The 18073-nt window shown below is 47.8% G+C and overlaps 1 protein-coding gene across 1 annotated transcript in view; it reads left to right on the top strand.

Annotated features, from left to right (window-relative positions):
- Positions 1-18073, top strand: part of espn (espin) — a 199024-nt gene that overhangs the window by 7404 nt on the left and 173547 nt on the right. Inside the window, 1 exon segment of the mRNA XM_072477998.1 lies at positions 8913-9106. Coding sequence (XP_072334099.1) covers positions 8913-9106 — 194 coding nt within the window.

The raw sequence follows: 18073 nt of genomic DNA, 5'->3' as shown, positions 1-18073 counted from the left end.
TTTCCTCCCACACGTCCCGAAAGATGTGCTTGTTAGGTGAATTGGACGTTCTGAATTCTCTCTCAGTGTACCCGAACAGGCGGCGGAGTGTGGCGACTGGGGACTTTTCACATTAACTTCATTGCAGTGTTAATGTAAGCCTACTTGTGACAATACTAAAGATTATTATTATTATGGGACTTCAAAGGCAAGATCGAAAACCTCCAGTGGCCAGGATAATTTAAAAAATGGTGTTTGTGAGCTAACAGTGTCTAAAAAGCCCAAACAAGCATTGCCATTAGTTATCTTGACTATATGACTAAGAAAGCAAGAAGTTGCATTGATACAGCACCTTTCACAATCTCAGGAGACCCCGAGACTCTACAGCCAATTAAATACATTTGAAGTGTAGCGGTTGTTGCCTCATAGCAGCAGATTTGCGCACAGCCAGCTCCCACATTTAAATAATAACTAGATAATCTGCTTTTAGTGATGTTGAATGAAGGACAAATATTGGCCAGAATACTGGGCAAAACTCCCTGCTCATCTTCAGAATTGGACAGTTGGACCCTTTAAACTAATTTGAGTGGGCAGAGGGGGCCTCGGATGAAGGTCTCACCTGAAGGCTGGCACGCTTGGCAGTGCGGCACTCCCTCGGCACTGGCACTGGGTTAGTCAGTGCAGGCTGTATGCTCAAGGCTCTTGAAACCACGAGTAACATATTGGAAGAATTGCGAAGCCTCCACACTTCCCTTGGTACATGCTTATTCTCACTGGGAAATATAGGGAGAAGCCATTAAGGAAGCAGACAATTTACAGAGGCAGAAATGAATGAAGGATCTGATCGTCACCCGGGAAATGCTGAGATTTGCTTCTCGTGTATAGTTATTTAATAAGCGTCGGAAAGCACAAGAACATTGCTCCCCTGCAATTAAACTTCTGCTTATTGCTGACGTAATTGGAACTGTTCAAATGCCCCCCTGGGGCCAGTGGAAAACACAAGATTAATTGGAATCTATTTGCGGTCTCGTCAAGATCTTAATTATATTTTTACGTGCTGTCATTTAAAGTTGTCGTTCCCTGGTGTGAAACCACTGTAATTACATCGTTGCCTAGTGAGGCAGGAATGCCAAAATGTTAAATGTTGTGACTGACTTGAATCCCTGAATGTTAACACCTTTTGATTCATTACTGTCTCAAAAATAATTTCAGGGATAGAGAATCAGTCAATCTTTTTAATTTGTTGAAGCTTCAGCATTTTTCAGATAAAAATGAAACAAATAATAAAATTCAGCATGTGTGCATGCATTTGTGTGTTTGTGTGTGGGCAGCACGGTAGCACCATGGTTAACACTGTTGCTTCACAGCGCCAGGGACCCAGGTTCGATTCCCGGCTTGGGTCACTATCTGTGCGGAGTCTGCACCTTCTCCCCGTGGGTTTCCTCCGGGTGTTCCGGTTTCCTCCCACAAGTCCTGAAAGACATGCTTGTTTGGTGAATTGGCCATTCTGAATTCTCCCTCTGTGTACCCGAACAGGCGGCAGAATGTGGCGACTAGGGGATTTTCACAGTTACTTCATTGCAGTGTTAGTGTAAGCCTACTTGTGACATTAATAAAAAATATTATTATTATGTGTGCATGTGTGTGCCTGTGCAGGGGTGTGTGTGTGCGTGTGTGTATGTGTGCATGTGTGTGTGAATGTATGCGTGTGTGAGTGCATATGTGTGTTTGAGATACCAAATGATTTTAGTCAGCAGCAGCTTGTAGATGTGGAGGACCTTTAGCATCGGAAAATATCCGAAAGGTGAGCTGTGCACTGCGGAGGATGGTTGGATCTATTTTGATAGGTCATTGAGCAATCAACAGATTTAATGTGTTCTTTTTAAAATTCATTTTTATGGGATGTGCGCTTCGCTGGCTAGGCCAGCATTTGTTGCCCATCCCTAATTGCCCATGAGAAGGTGGTGGTGAGCGGCCTTCTTGAGCTGCTGCAGTCCATATGGTGTAGGTACACCTACTGTGCTGTTAGGGAGGGAGTTCCAGGCTTTTGATCCAGCGATATTGAAGGAACGGTGACATATTTCCAATCAGGATGGTGAGTGGCTCGGAGGGGATTAGATACACTGAGCGATAAAGCAATATCAGGCATAGCTTGTCAGTTTGCGTAATCCAACAATAAACTGCTGTCATGTTGCGGCAGATTTATAAGCATCTATATTTAGTGAAAGTAGATTACAGACAATGCAATAATGTAGCATCAGTACATTGGATGGACTAGAATATATCTAGATGCTGGGGTATGGGCATTTTAAAATTGTAACAGATCTCATAAAGCCTGTCATGTACCAAAGTCTGGTTGTGTCTGTAGGTCGATGGTGCTGGGGGAAGCATTGTGGATTTAAGGTGTGTCAGTGAGACTAGGGGGTGGGGTTTTATGGCTGCCAGATTTGATCCCCTCTAATTTTGTGGCCTGATCTTCAAAGATCCCTGAAGTGGTTTGTCTTTGCAGTTAAAGTGTTAAGTGCAGCCCATATCGAGTGAGAGTGTGTCTGGAGGACAAGGTACTTCCCAATTTGTTTGGCATTTTATTTGGGTCTTGCCACCCAATTTACAGCCCAGAGGGTCGAGCTCCTGCATTGTGCATAATCGGGAAATTGCATCCAAAATGCACTTTCCCTTTTACTTAATGGACAAACTAACTCACAGTTCAAGTTTTAGGTAAAACTCACTCAAGTAATCACAAATGTAAATTTTCCCTTTAATCAATGTAGCTGGACAGCCTAATAGAACATAATAATTTCATTTTTTTTCATTAGAAAATACTCCTAGATGTATTTAAGGTACAGTCTTAGCACGGCTAAATCTTATCTCCAAATTAATGATAAGTCTCCCCAACGTATCTCCAAAAGTAAATGTTTTTGAAAGGCGTGCTCAGCCCTCAGTCATCGGAAATAAGAGCAGTGAAAATTACTTTAGCGAACCATACTGAACAGTTTAATGGTTTCATTGATGTTCACTAATCAGTTACTGAGCAAACTAAATACTTTGTAATGGAGGACCTTTAAGATATACTTATCAGCGCCTGTATGCATAAGAAAATTAACTTTCTGAGCCAGTGCAATCTGTGAAATCTGCTCACGCTGACCTGGGGGCCGTGCCGGTTTGGTGGGTAGGGCCTTATCCAAACAAAGTAAATCTTTCACCAACGTCATGGAAAATAAACAACAGTAATTCTGGCTCTAGCTCTCTTACCTTCAAAATTCCACAACTTTTGGACTGGTTCAACCAATTTCCCATGGATTGTGCTGGTGTAACTATAATAAATGAATGGGCACTCTACTGGAATAAGTGAATGGGCTGCATGGTAGCATAGTGGTTAGCACTGTTGCTTCACAGCGCCAGGGACCCGGGTTCGATTCCCGGTTTGGGTCACTGTCTGCTCGGAGTCTGCACGTTCTCCCTATGTCTGCGTTCTCCCCGTGACTGTGTGGGTTTGCTCCCGGGCGCTCCGGTTTTCTCCCACAAGTCCCGAAAGACGTGCTGTTAAGTAATTTGGACATTCTGAATTCTCCCTGTGTGTACCCGAACAGGTGCTGGAATGTGGCGACTAGGGGCTTTTCACTGTAACTTCATTGCAGTGTTAATGTAAGCCTACTTGTAACAATAAAAATTATTATTATTACCCTCAGGTTTCTATCCCTTACCAACATTGAGCTGCTGAATGCAACTTTAAATCCTGTCTCTCAATTTTTAAAATTTACTTTGGTACCATTTTGCGCCCCCTGTGGTGTTCTTTGTAATGCTGTTATCAGGATGGATGTTGTAGTGTTCACAATGACCGCAGAAGCTAAATTCATTAACAAAGCTAACTTTTATTTACACAACTTAAATTAAGCTCGACCACTTACTTACTCCTGTAGTAAACAATAATTATCATAATCTACACCCTACGAACACTCGTCTCTACATTCTAACTCTAACTGTACTCTATCCTCTCTAGACCTCTCCTATGCACTCTACTCCAGCCTTCCCTCTCCCAGAAGCCTGAGAATCAGTGCATTATATAATATTGCATCTAGCTCCATCTAGTGGTTAATTATGATATGACATTAACCCTTTGCATACTGAATATTTCTATAATGCCACCCCTCCTTTTTTTTTCAAAAGCTAGTTCAAACCCCACTTCCTATGCTTTTAAATTCCTCTCTAAGGGTCTCTCCCTCATACAGGAATATGTGGAGAGAAGGAGGCAATTGTAAATTGTCATTAAGGCCATTTGGCGAAGTTGCCAGATTGTGGGATGTGTTGTCCTGCCTATAAGAACTTAAGATATCCAAAATTATCTTTTGTAGTTCTGTTACAGTCACAAGAGAAGAGAGATTTATTTTTCCCCAATATATAACATTTATAGAAGTCCATGACGTAATAGTTCAAATTGTATCATAAAGTGCAACACAGAGTAGTTTCTATCAGTGCAGAATCTGAGGTGTCTCACTACACTAATCAAATGTTATATTTGCAATGTAATTACATTTGATGTCAAATGTTCTCTGGTGCACACAACCCGAGGGGTTTCATGTGGTTTCTAGCCCCTCTAACCTTCCTAACCCTAAACCTCAGATAGTGGCCTTTCCCCGATGGCTGCCCCAAAATTTAGTGGGTCCCCTCAACATGTGGTCCTGGACCTTGGGCTGTGCCAGTCTGCAACACCCAGTCATCGACAGCTCTTTGCATTGGAGAGGCAGCATGTTTCCGGAAAGCCAAAGAGGGTCTTCCTCCATGCTGATGGGCAGCACGGTAGCATTGTGGCTAGCACAACTGCTTCACAGCTCGAGGGTCCCAGGTTCGATTCCGGCTTGGGTCACTGTCTGTGCGGAGTCTGCACATCCTACCCGTGTGTGCGTGGGTATCCTCCGGGTGCTCCGGTTTCCTCCCACAGTCCAAAGATGTGCAGGTTAGGTGGATTGACCATGATAGATTGCCCTTAGTGTCCAAAATTGCCCTTAGTGTTGGGTGGGGTTACTGGGTTATGGGGATAGATGTGGAGGTGTTGACCTTGGGTAGGGTGCTCTTTCCAAGAGCCGGTGCAGACTCGATGGGCCGAATGGCCTCCTTCTCACTGTAAATTCTATGGTAATCTATGATGGTTCTCCGGCAGCAGTTGAGGGGAAAAGGCCACGGAGCATTGAGACCTTCATTACAGAGCTGTGGGGGATGAACCTCATCAAAAACTAATGCATCTCTTTCCAGACATGCTTTGCAAATGCACGTTCCAGAAGGTGCCACTGCGGTGGCAGTCTCATCCCTCACCGCAGTCATCTCAAGGGCAGAAGAGAAGAGAGTTTCTTCCCATCAGCCTGAAATACTCTTGGAAGTGAAACAATGCCGTAGCAATCCCAGTTGCACCTTGACTCCATCGACTCCCATTTTAACTACACTTACAATGGCTGTGTGTCAGCAGTGCTGAAGTACTCAACATAGTGACGGGCAAGCTGATGGGGCTAAAGGTAGACAAGTCACCTGGCCCTGATGGAATGTATCCCAGGGTACTGAAAGAGATGGCGAGGGAAATTGCCAATGCTCTAGTGATAATTTACCAAAATTCACTAGACTTTGGGGTGGTCCCGGCGGATTGGAAATTAGCAAACGTTACATCACTGTTTAAAAAAGGAGGTAGGCAGAAAGCGGGTAATTATAGGCCAGTTAGCTTAACTTCGGTAGCAGGGAAGATGCTGGAATCTATCATCAAGGAAGAAATAGTGAGACGTCTGGATGGAAATTGGACAGATGCAGCATGGGTTCATAAAGGGCAGATCATGCCGAACTAATTTAGTCAAAAATTTTGAGGACATTATCAATGCGGTAGACAACGGGGAGTCAATGGATGTGGTATATCTGGATTTCCAGAACACTTTTGACAAGGTGCCACACAGAACGCTGCTGCACAAGATAAAGGTGCATGGCGTTAAGGGTAAAGTAGTAGCATGGATAGAGGATTGGTTAATTAATAGGAAGCAAAGAGTGGGGATTAATGCATGTTTCTCTGGTTGGCAGTCAGTAGCTAATGGTGTCCCTCAGGGATCAGTGTTGGGCCCACAATTGTTCACAATTTACATCGATGATTTGGAGTTGGGGACCAAATGCAATGTGTCCAAGTTTGCAGACGACACTAAGATGAGTTGTAAAGCAAAAAGTGCAGAGGATACTGGAAGTCTGCAGAGGGATTTGGATAGTTTCAGTGAATGGGCTAGGGTCTGGCAGATGGAATACAATGTTGACAAATGTGAGGTAATCCATTTTGGTAGGAATAACAGCAAAAGGGATTATTATTTCAATGATAAAATATTAAAACATGCTGCTGTGCAGAGGGACCTGGGTGTGCTGGTGCATGAGTCGCAAAAAGTTGGTTTACAGGTGAAACAGGTGATGAAGAAGGCGAATGGAGTTTTGTCTTTCATTGCTAGAGGGATGGAGTTTAAGACTAGGGAGGTTATGCTGCAACTGTATAAGGTGTTAGTGAGGCTGCACCTGGAGCTGAGTCCACAAAAGATCAGCCATGATCTCATTGAATGGCGGAGATGGCTCGAGAGGCCAGATGGCCTACTCCTGCTCCTAGTTCTTATGTTGTTATACTGGGCCGGATTTCTGAACATGCAAACAATGTCAAATGGGAAATAATCTATTGGTTAATGCAACATGTCTCACACAATGAGCATCACAGTATGTACACTCACTAACCCATCCAAAAACATGGGAGCTTCTGAAGCAGGCAAAAAAACAAAAAACAAAATTGCTATCCCATATAGGGGTGAGTCGGACAATCAAATCTGGAAAATTCCTCTCCTACTCCCTTTGATGATCGAAACTAGTCTGAGAAACCACTCTGCCCCAGGATTTTATGTTGCGCCTTCTGTTTTTGAAAACGTAATTTCTGCCGCATTCAGAAACAGGGTCTGTGTTTCGCTTGAGTGTTCTTGCGTGACAACCAAAGCTCAGTTGGTAGCACACTTGCCTCTGAACCAAAAGGCTCCAGATTTAAGTCCCACTCCAGGACTGGAACACAAATGTCAAAGTTGATCCTCTGGTGAAGCAGTGAGGGAATATCGCACTGTTGGAGGCGCTGTCTTTTATAGAGTCCTCCAGCACAGAGAACGCTCTTTAGCCCATTGTCTCTGCGCCAGTCAAAAACAACCACCTAACTATTCTCATCCCGTTATCCAGCACTTGGCCTATAGCCTTGTATGCCTTTGGATCACAGATGCACATCTAAATACTTCTGAAATGTTGAGGGTCTCTGCCTCCACTACCCTTTCAGGCAGCGAGTTCCAAACTCCCATCACGCTCTGGGGGAAAAAGTTTTTCCTCACATCCCCTCTAAACCTCCTGCCCCTTACCCTAAATCTGTGCCCCCGGTCATTTTCACAGTAACTTCATTGCAGTCTAAATGTAAGCCTACTTGTGACACTAATAAAGATTATATTATCTCTCCACCTAAGGGAAATGTTTTTTCCTGTCTGATCTATCTATGCCCCTCACAATTTTATACCTCTCAATCATGTCCCTTTTCAGTCTCCTCTAATCCAAGGAAAACAACCCAAGTCTATAACTAAAACTCTCCAGCCCAGGCGACCTGGTAAATCTCCTCTGCACCCTTTCCAGTGGCTATCACATACTTCCTAAAATGTGGATTCCAGAACTGCACACAATACTCTAGCTGTGGCCTAACCAATGTTTTGTACAGTTCCAGCATAACCTCCCTACTGTTAAACTCTATGCCTCGGCTAATAAAGGCAAGTACACCATATGCTTTTAGGGTGGTACGGTAGCACAGTACCGACCCAGGTTCTATTCCCGGCTTGGGTCACTGTCTGTGTGGAGTCTGCACCTTCTCCTCGTGCCTGCGTGGGTTTCCTCCGGGTGCTCCGGTTTCCTCCCACAAGTCCCGAAAGACGTGCTGTTAGGTGAATTGAACATTCTGAATTCTCCCTCAGTGTACCTGAATAGGTGCTGGAGTGTGGCGACACGGGGATTTTTACAGTAACTTTATTGCAGTGTTAATGTAAGCCTACCTGTGACAGCAATAAAGATTATTATTAACCACTGTATCCACCTGCTCTGCTCCTTAAGGGACGGGTGTACATGCACACCAAGGTCCCTCTGATCCTCAGTGCTTCCCAGGGTCCTGCCGTTTATCATGTATTCCATTCCCTTGTTAGTCCTGCCCAAACAAATTAGAGATGTTTTTAAAAAATCATTTATGGGATGTGGCCGTCGTTGGTTAGGCCAGCATTTATTGCCCATCCCTAGTTGCCCTTCAGAAGGTGGAGGTGAGTTGTCTTCTTGAACGTCTTCAGTTCCTGACGTGTAGATAGACCCACTGCCTTTGAGGAGGAAGTTCCAGGATTTTGACTCAGCGACAGTGAAGGAATGTTTGGAGGGGGAGGTGGGGGGGGGGGGGGGGGGGGGGGGAGAGAGACCCACGCAGACACGGGGAGAAAGTGCAAACTCCACACGGACAATGACCTGGGGCTGGGATCGAACCTGGGTCCTCAGCGCCGTGAAGCAGCAGTGCTAACCACTGCGCCATCGTGCCGACCAACCATACCCTGATCTAACCTAGATCTTCCCTGTGTTCAACTTAAAATTGTGTCCTAGTCCTCCCAATCTTATTTACATTGGCACAAGAGGTCAACTGAAAAACAATCTCTCCATAATCTCGAACAAATCACCCTTGAAGCCTACACATCTCCACAGTGTAGAGTTCCAAAGTCATTAGCGCAGCTTTATATGTAAGGTTATTCAATTTAGAAATTAATCTCATGTCAGCAAAAGTGGAGACATATTCTGAGACCACTAGTCAGCATTTTGAAAATAGCTTTCAAACTCTGCATGGATCTGAAAGACTGATGTATTTCCCTTTTCCATGTCCGCAGGATAAAGACAGTTCCGGAGCTACGGTTCTACACCTCGCTGCATGGTTTGGACATCAGGATATCACGGAGTGGCTACTGAAAGGTGGAGGCAGTGATCCAGCAGCAGCGACAGACACCGGAGCACTTCCCGTGCACTATGCTGCGGCCAAGGGCGACCTCCCATCACTGCGGCTGCTGCTTAAACACCGTCCAAAGTAAGTAACAAGAAAGCAGAGCTGTGTTGAGATAGTGGCTCGGTGCAGTGTGTTTGAAACAGGCCATTGGTTGCAATGTCCGGGCAGCTTTTTCACACCTTTGTGGCGAAGTGAGCTCAAGTGGAACTATTTCTGGATGCTTCAGATTTGAGATCCATTCCGAATGCCAATTATCCAACGCAGGATCCAACGCAGAAAATGGAGAAACATCAGTCAGGGTGCCGTGTCTCTCAGTGCCTTTAGCTTTCTTGATGTGGTTGGAAGATCAGCTTTATTTCGAGAGGGATAGAATTAAAAACTAGTAAAGTTATGCTCACCCTACATCAAACCTTGGCTGGGCAACTCTCTGAGCACAAGAAGAAAATGGAGGCATTGGAGGCATTGGAGAGGGTGTGGAGAAGGTTTATAAGTATGATATCGGAAATATATGGATGTACATATAAGGAAAGGATTGACAGGCTGCGTCTTAGCACTGCTGCCTCATGGCTCTGAGGACCCGGGTTCAATCACTGTCCGTTTGGAGATTACACATTCTCCCTGTGACTGCGTGGGTTTCACCCCCACAACCCAAAGATCCGCAGGGTAGGTGGCACACTAAATTGTCCCTTAATTGGGTGTTCTAAATTTCAAAAAAATTCTGTAAGGTTTTGCTAGAGTGGAGACAGAGAGGATAGAACCATAGAATCCCTACCGTGCAGAAGGAGGCCATTCAGCCCATCAAATCTGACCCTCCGAAAGAACACCTCACCTCGGCCCTATCTCCGTAACCCCACCTAATCTGTACATCTTTGGACTGTGGGAGGAAATTGGAGCACCCAGAGGAAATCCCCAGGGAGAACGTACAAACTCCACACAGTCACCCAAGGCCGAAATTAAGCCCGGGTCCCTGCTGCTGTGAGGCAGCGGTGCTAATCACTGTGCCACCATGCCGCTCAAGAGGAATGTTTCCTCTTGTGTGGGGAACACCAATTTAAAATATTTACATCTCTTACGTTACTGCTCTGAACACTGTTCCCATCAGAGTGAGTAAGTAAAGACGCTGAGCTATGGCGGGAGAAAGATAAGGCTTCACCCAGCGTTGGTTTTGTGGATTTTCAGGAGTGGTCGCTTTATTTTCACCACCAAATTAAAATGAGCAATTACCTGTGAGAAAACGGACTTAAAGTAAGTTTAACTTCTGAGGTAAGGAGACAATGTAACTTTTCTGAGAATCAAAACAACGATGGTCATTGATCCTGAAACAGACTGCGCCGGGAATCCTCCAGAAGAATTCTCCAGCTGTCGGCCCCATCACTGTTACTCCACCAGAAATGCACCTAAACAGCCTTCAGCTAAACCTCCAGTGAAGTTACCATGGCAAAGAGCGGGATAGCTCCAAGGAAATTCCTGGCTGTTGCTTCATTTTTAGACTTTTACCTCAAATATTTTCCTCAAAATCCAAACTTTCCAGAGGCAATTGAAAAGATACTTGAAGGAAGAAAAAATTGCAGGCCTTTGAGGAAAGAACAGGTGTGTGGGACCCCCAAGAGCCCCAATGTCGTATTATGCTCTAACGAGTGGTGATTGATGCATGGCGAGATATGCACCCTCGCTGGAGAGGAAGTCTCGCCTTGGAGAATTCTCCAGCCCTTCCAGGCACAGCGCTGCAGTGGCCAAAAGAGGTACTGCAGGGCGCTCCTTGGAGCTAAATCCTGGGCCCTGGAGGACATGTGAGTGGCACGAGTCCCACGAGTTTGCACATTGGTGTTCTAGTGAACCGATGAATATGTAAGTGACAGACAGGTATCTGCCTATTTGGTCGAGGCCCCCATTTAACGGAGGGAAAAAGGGGTCAAAAATGTCAAATTAAGCAAGGCATCGTAAGGAGATGGGAAAGATATCCTATCCCGTAAACCTTGTGAAAACCTGGTTAAAGCCCTGCAGCTAATCTGTCAAGATTTTTGGAGCTGACAGCAGGACACCTGCCCAAGAAAAAAGTAAGAAGGCAGAGAATTTGTTAAGTGGTGAGTGGTTGGAAAGTGAGAGTGTACAAAGGTCCTGGGTGTCCTTGACTATGAGTCGCTAAATTTAGCATGCAGGTACAGCAAGCAACTAGGAAGGTACATGGCACATTGGTCTCCATTGCGAGGGGACTTGGCCGCAGGAGTAAAGATATCTTGCTGCAGTTATATGGAGCCTTGGTGAGATCTCACCGTGAGTATCGCTCACTGTTTTGGGTCCCTTATTTAAGGAGGGATATACTTGCAGAGAGGGAGTGCAACGAAGGTTCACCAGGTTAATCCCTGGGATTAGGGCAGCACGGTGGCACAGTGGTTAGCACTGTTGCCTACGGCGCTGAGGACCCGGGTTCGATCTCGGCCCTGGTCACTGTCCGCGTGGAGTTTGCACATTCTCCCCGTGTCTGCGTGGGTTTCACCCCCACAACCCAAAGATATGCAGGTAAGGTGGATTGACCACACTAAATTGCCCCTTAATTGCATAAAAAATAATTGGGTACTCTAAATTAATTTTTTAAATGGTTAGTCCCTGGGACGGCAGGATTGTCCTATGAGGAGAGATTGAGGAGACTGGGTCAGTATTTCCTCGAGTTTTGAAGAATGAGGGGTGGCCTCATTGAAACCTACTAAATTGTTACACTGCATGACAGGGTGGATGTAGATAAGGGGCGGGATTATCCGACCCCCCCGCTGGGCCGGAGAATCGCCCGGGGGGGCGGCGTGAATCCCGCCCCGACGCCGGCTGCCGAATTCTGCGGCGCCGGTTTTTTGGCGGGGGCAGGAATCGTGCCGCGCCGGTCGAGGGGCCGTTGGCAGTGGCCCCCCTGGCGATTCTCCGCTCCGCGATGGGCCGAGCGGCTGCCCGTTTTCGTCCAATCCCGCCGGCGTAGATCACATAAGGTTTGTACCGGTGGGACCTGGCTCTGCGGGCGGCCTGTGGAGTCCTCGGGGGGCACGTGTGGATCTGGCCCCGTGGGGAGCCCACCGTTCCGTGGGCGGGCCTGTGCCGTGGGAGCACTCTTTCCCTCCGCGTTGGCCTGTGTAAAGCCCCGCCATGGCCGGCGTGGAGAAGAAACCCCTGGCGCATGCGCAAGAATCACGGCAGCGGTTCTGGGAACACGCTGGCGCACCTACACATGCGCCAATTCCCGCCGGCCGGCGGAGGCCCTTCGCCGCCAGTTGGCGTGGCGCCACCCATTCCAGCGCTGGCCTAGCCCCCGAAGGTGCGGAGGATTCCGCACCTTCCGGGCGGCCTGCCGCCGGAGTGGTTCACGCCGCTCTTTGGCGCCGGTACGACCCGCCCGCCGGATACCGGAGAATCCCGCCCAAGATATTTCCCCTGGGTGGTGAGTCACGAACCAGAGGACAAATTCTCAGGACAAGGGACAGGCCATTTACCACTGAGATGTGAAGGAATTTCTTCACTCAGAGGGTGGTGAGAATCTTTGGAATTCTCTACGTCAGAGGGCTGTAGAAGTTCAACCACTGAGCATGTTAAGTTAGAAATCGATAGATTTCTGGATGGTAATGACATCAAGGGATATGGGAATAAGCGCAGGAAAGTGGTGATGAGGGAAATGGTCAGCCATGATCTGATTGAATGGTGGAGCAGGCTCGTCGGGCCGAATGGCCTCCTCTTGTTCCTATGTTCTTAGGTCCACTGGGGTTCTTTTTAGAATGTTTGTAAGTTTTTCTCCAAATCCAGAGATGACAGATCTGTTCAGTGTGAGAGAGTGCGTAGCAAAGCGTGTATCTGTTTTAAAAAAAAAATTTTTTTTAGAGTACCCAATTGTTTTTTCCAATTAAGGGGGAATTTAGCGTGGCTAATTGCCCTACTCGGCACATCTTTTTAGGTTGTGGGGGTGAGACCCACGCAGACACAGTGCAAATGTGCAAACTCCGCACAGAGTGTGACCCAAGGCTGGCATTGAACCAGTGCGCCACCATTCCACCCCTGCAAAATGTGTATCTGTGATGGAGAGGAGATGGATATCAGTGAGAGACAGAGTAGCAGCACTTCTGCCTTACTCCGCCAGGAACCCGGGTTCGATTCTGGCCATGACTGACTGTGTGGAGTTTGCACTTCCATCCCGTGTCTGCGTGGGTTTCCTCTGGGTGCTCCGGTCTGCTCCCACAGCCCAAAGGTGTGCAGGTTAGATGGGGTTTGGGGGATAGGGCGGGGGAGTGGGCCGAGGTAGATGTGCTCTTTCAGAGGATCGGTGCAAACTCCATGAGTCGAATGGTCTCCTTCTGCACTGTAGGGATTCTATAGATTATAAATGAGAGATAGAGACAGAGAGGAAGGGAGAGCAGAACCAGAACACGTGTGTGTGTGTGTGGTTGTGGAGAGATAGACTGTCAAGAATGTGCATGTGTGAGAGATGGAGAGGGGATGTGTGTGAGTGAGAGAGCGATTGTACGAGAAACAGAACTGGAAAATTCCAGTTGTCAGCCAGCCAGAGGTAAGCTACTTTGCCGCTTTGCTAAGCTGCAACACAAAGTGATTCACTCGCTCACAAGTGACACCAGCTTTGCATACTGCATCTAATTCTCTTACCGACAGGCAAAGCTTTTCACAGGAACGTGGATGGCATCCTCAGAATATGGCAAAAAACAGAAATGTTCTCAATAAGAACAAATTTGATTTATCCATTCAACTTGTAATATTGGCCTGGTCCCACTGACCAGCTCCTTGATTGAGAAGGTAGACACCTCTCTTTCATTCCTTTTTATGATTCATTTCCTTTGGGAAAGCTCAAGTTCACATTCAAAAAAATGTAGAGTGGGGATATTCCCTGTTCAAAGTGTGTCTGTGTCGACTCCCAAGGGGTTTCAGTGAGGGTTTCCAAATCTTATGCCCGGATTTTGACAGACACCCCAGAGATTTTTCAACCATCTACATCCTGGGCTGGATTCTCTATGTCTCCACGCTTTCGTGAAAACTGTGGTCTTTAACGGCAGGAAAACTGGCGTCAAATGGCCACAGATTCACTGCCTTGCAGGGGGCTAGCAGACAGCTGTCGTGGAGCTTGCAGCTCCAGCTGCCGTTGCGGCCCCCCTGCACTTCCGGGTTAGAGGCCACGCTGCGCTCCATGGCGGACTCAGACCGTGGACCAGGACTGCGGAAATAGTGCCTCGCATCGGCCGCTTGCTCAACCCGGACCGCCCGCGCACATACCCACAGTGCCGAATGAGGCCCTCCCTATCCGACGGCCCTCCCCGACAGGGGCGGCCGCGGACCGAGTCCACAGTCGCCTCGCGGGTTTCCCGAACGGCAGGACCAGATTAGAAACACGCTGTTGGGAATTCGGCCGGTATGGGGAATAGCGGGGTGGGCCTCAGGCAATGGCCTGAGGCGGTGGATACTCGGCGCGGCGTACTCCCCGAGAATAGCGGAACCAGTGGTGGTCCCGATTCTGTGCAGGAAAATGGATTCTCTTCCCCGTCGCCAAACGCGATTTCGGCGTCAGAGTGCGGAGAATCCAGCCCCCCATTTCTCCAGGGTTTTCACGAAAGCTACTCTGGACAGTCAGGAGAATCCTTGTAGAAGCTGATAGTGAATGTGTATCTGTGACCTGTTTCAAATGTATGTCTCTATTCAGATCAGTCCCTTCAATCGCTCCAGTGACACCAAAAACAAGAATGGTGCATACCCCCTTCATTTCTGTTGGTCATCCTGGGATTTGACCTGGAATACAATCTTGAAGAAGAAAATTAAAGATCACTGTATTAGTCAATTAGTAAAGGATTTACTAGACTGACATTCCAGCACAGTGCTGAGGGAGTGCTGCTCTGTCAGAGGTGCCATCTTTCAGATAAGGGGCGGGATTCTCTAAAAATGGGGCTATGTCCCCACACCGGCAGCAAAACCGGCACCAACGACTCCGTTGTCATCGGCCCCCGTAAGTGAGGAATTCTCACCTTTCTAGGGGGCTAGGTTGCCGCCAGAGTAGTCCCCACAGCTCCAATTGGTGCGGAACAGCCTGCGCGAGTCAGCGCATGCACGGAACGGCCGTCGTGATCTTGCGCAGGCGCGCAACGGGCAGCGTATTTCCGCGCATGCGCAGGGGGTTCCCTTCTCCGCGCCGGCCCCCGGGCAATATGGCGGAGCCCTACAGGGGCCCGGCGTGGAGTAAAGTAGGCCCCCACGGAACCAGCCTGCCCGCCGATCGGTAGGCCCCGATCGTGGGCCAGGCCACCGCGGCCCCCCCAACCCCCCCCCCCCCCCCCCCCCCCCCCCCCAGGACGGCCCCCGCACACTTACCTGCCAGGTTCCGCTGTGTGTGAGGTGAGTAATCCACGCCGGCGGGACTGGGCAAAACTCGTCGGCCACTCGGCCCATCGGTGCCCGGAGAATCGCCCGGGGGGGTGCTGTCAACGGCCCCCGACCGGCGAGGCGGCGATCCCATCGGCGCCCCAAAAAACGGCGCCGGACAATAGGGAGGGGGGCGCCCCCCTCCGACTGCCAAGATGTTAAACTGGGGCACCATCAGGTGGATCTAAGTAGTCCGATGGTATAATTTTGAAGATGAGTGTTGTCAGGGCCAATATTTATCCCTTGATTAACATCACTAAAAACAGGCTATCTAGTGATAATCACATTGCGGTTTGTGGGAATTTGCTGTGTATAAATTGGCCTCCGTGGTTTCCACATTGCCCCATGTGACTGCATTTTAAATATGCTTCATTGACTGGGAAGTTTATTGGATGTCCTGCAGTTGTAGAATCTTTATTTCTTTTTCCCGATCTGGGTTAATGTGTAGAGCCACATGGCACTGAATATGGAGCTCATGGTGACCCCAATTAAACCCTGCCTTATTTGCCGATTCTGGCCACTCAGAGACCAGTTTTATGCTGGGTCAGATCTCGGCTTGATTGAATGTGGCAGCTTTCCTGTGTAGTTGCTGGCGGCTAAACGTAAACCATTGCCGGGACTCTGCAGTGCAAACGCCTCACTGACTCCAGATAATAGCAACTTCTGTGTTTCAGCACGCCACCTTGGGAAGGAAAGAGTGGATGGGAATATCTCCTGTTACAGTCGGAAGCAAACAACATTGTTAATGACTTCCTGGACATCAATATTCCCACTGCAGCAGTCCAGTGCTGATTAATCTGCGATCAGCGACTGCTGAGCGCTTGTGGTGCAGGGTGATAACAGTACCCTCTTTGTTCATGCTTTGGTTATGTAAACAGCTTACTGCTTCTGCGGGGAAGGCACTACTTGAATACTTGAGAGGTTCAACTTTCTCACAGAACTGGGATCCACTGTCGAGGACTGAGTGCGGACAATTCCATTTCACAAACCCTTGACCTGACAAATGCAGATGTTTAATTTTGGTATATTGCAGAACTGAATGGATCCACTTTCATTCAGAAATATCCACTTTACAATAGTTACTTAGCAATTCGGTGTCCCTTTCCAAGCCGCTAATTGTATCCAGACCTGGTACCCACTGTGAACTGGAATCATTGATTCGCTACAGTGCAGAACGAGGCCATTCGGCCCATCGAGTTTGCATCGACCCTTCAAAAGAGCACTAGGCCAAATCCCCACTCTAGCACTGTATCCCCACTGAACGTTTGGACACTAAGGGACAATTTAGCACAGCCATTGCACCTAACCTGCCCATCTTTGGATTGTGGGCGGAAACCGGAGCACCCGGAGGAAATGCATGCAGACATGGGGAGAAAGTGCAAACACAACACAGTCACTCGACGTCGGAATCAAACCCGGGTCCCTGGCGCTGTGAGGCGGCAGTGCTAACCACTGTGCCACCGTGCCATCCTGACTCTTGTGATTGCCAGCCCTAACCTGACTCCCATCCAAAATGATCAGTTTGAACCTGAATTCACATCCCCACCTCAACACTGTCAGCAATCTACTTTCCTCCTGCTTTCTCGGTATCTCTTAGAGGCCTTCAGCACTCATCTTCTGGAATGCAGGGAGGTGTGACTTTCTACAATGAACTCTTTCCAGTTTGTGGATGTGAGAGCAAAATGGGGAGACCCACGTCAAGACGAGACGTGTTTAGATCCGTGGCGGACTTAAACTTTGTGGGATCCTCCGCTCACCTTCATTTTAGCGCGCCCCCCATGACGCTATGCCCCTGCCTCCCAATGACGTCATGCCCCCCCCCCAATGATGTCACGCCCTTCCAGGCCCCACCTACCCTCACCCCACAGAACACAAAGGCACAAGCCCCCAAAATACACAAATTGATCACTGTTTAACTGCTTTAGTGCTTTTTAACTTGTAAAAACATATCTGTATGGGCAGCACTGTGGCGCAGAGGTCCCAGGTTCGATCCCCGCTCTGGGGTCACTGTCTGTGTGGAGTTTGCACATTCTCCCCGTGTTTGCGTGTGTTTCGCCCCCACAACTCAAAGATGTGCAGGTTAGGTGGATTGGCCACGCTAAATTGCCCCTTAATTGGAAAAAATTAATTGGGTACTCTAAATTTATTTTTACAAAAACATATCTGTATGAACAATTGCTGAATTGAAATCCAAGCTTACCTCTTGTCGGAATTAGGGTAACGATGGTGAGTATTGCGATGTGTGTCATGGGATGAGAAAACGTGGAACTAGCTGATGAGCAACAAGATGGGAAAATCAGCCGATGACATCATTCCAGTGCAGTGCAGTACAGGACAGAATGAGCTAGTCCAGTGCAGGAGTAAATTTGCATGTATATTTCAGAGTGTCAGTCAGTTTCAAAAGTTTACTTCTCTACCTCCTTTGACAAAATCAAAATTATTACCGTATATTCATGTGAGTGGAGTGCCCAGTGCATCCAAGTCCAATATCAGTGGCTCTGTCTGCAGGAAACCAACCTTTGTCCGAGAGGAGACTTCTTCAGTGCCAGTCTTGAGAACGATGGTGATTAGAACTATCACTATGTCCAGCTGCAGCCATTGTATCAGACCAGCAATGGATCATTTTGAAAAACAGAATTTTAACAAGAGAATATG

This window comes from Scyliorhinus torazame, chromosome 16 (assembly GCF_047496885.1).
Source record: "Scyliorhinus torazame isolate Kashiwa2021f chromosome 16, sScyTor2.1, whole genome shotgun sequence".
Taxonomy (NCBI): Eukaryota; Metazoa; Chordata; class Chondrichthyes; order Carcharhiniformes; family Scyliorhinidae; genus Scyliorhinus; species Scyliorhinus torazame.
Note: the sequence above shows the minus strand (reverse complement) of the source record. Positions and strands in the feature narration are given on the sequence as shown.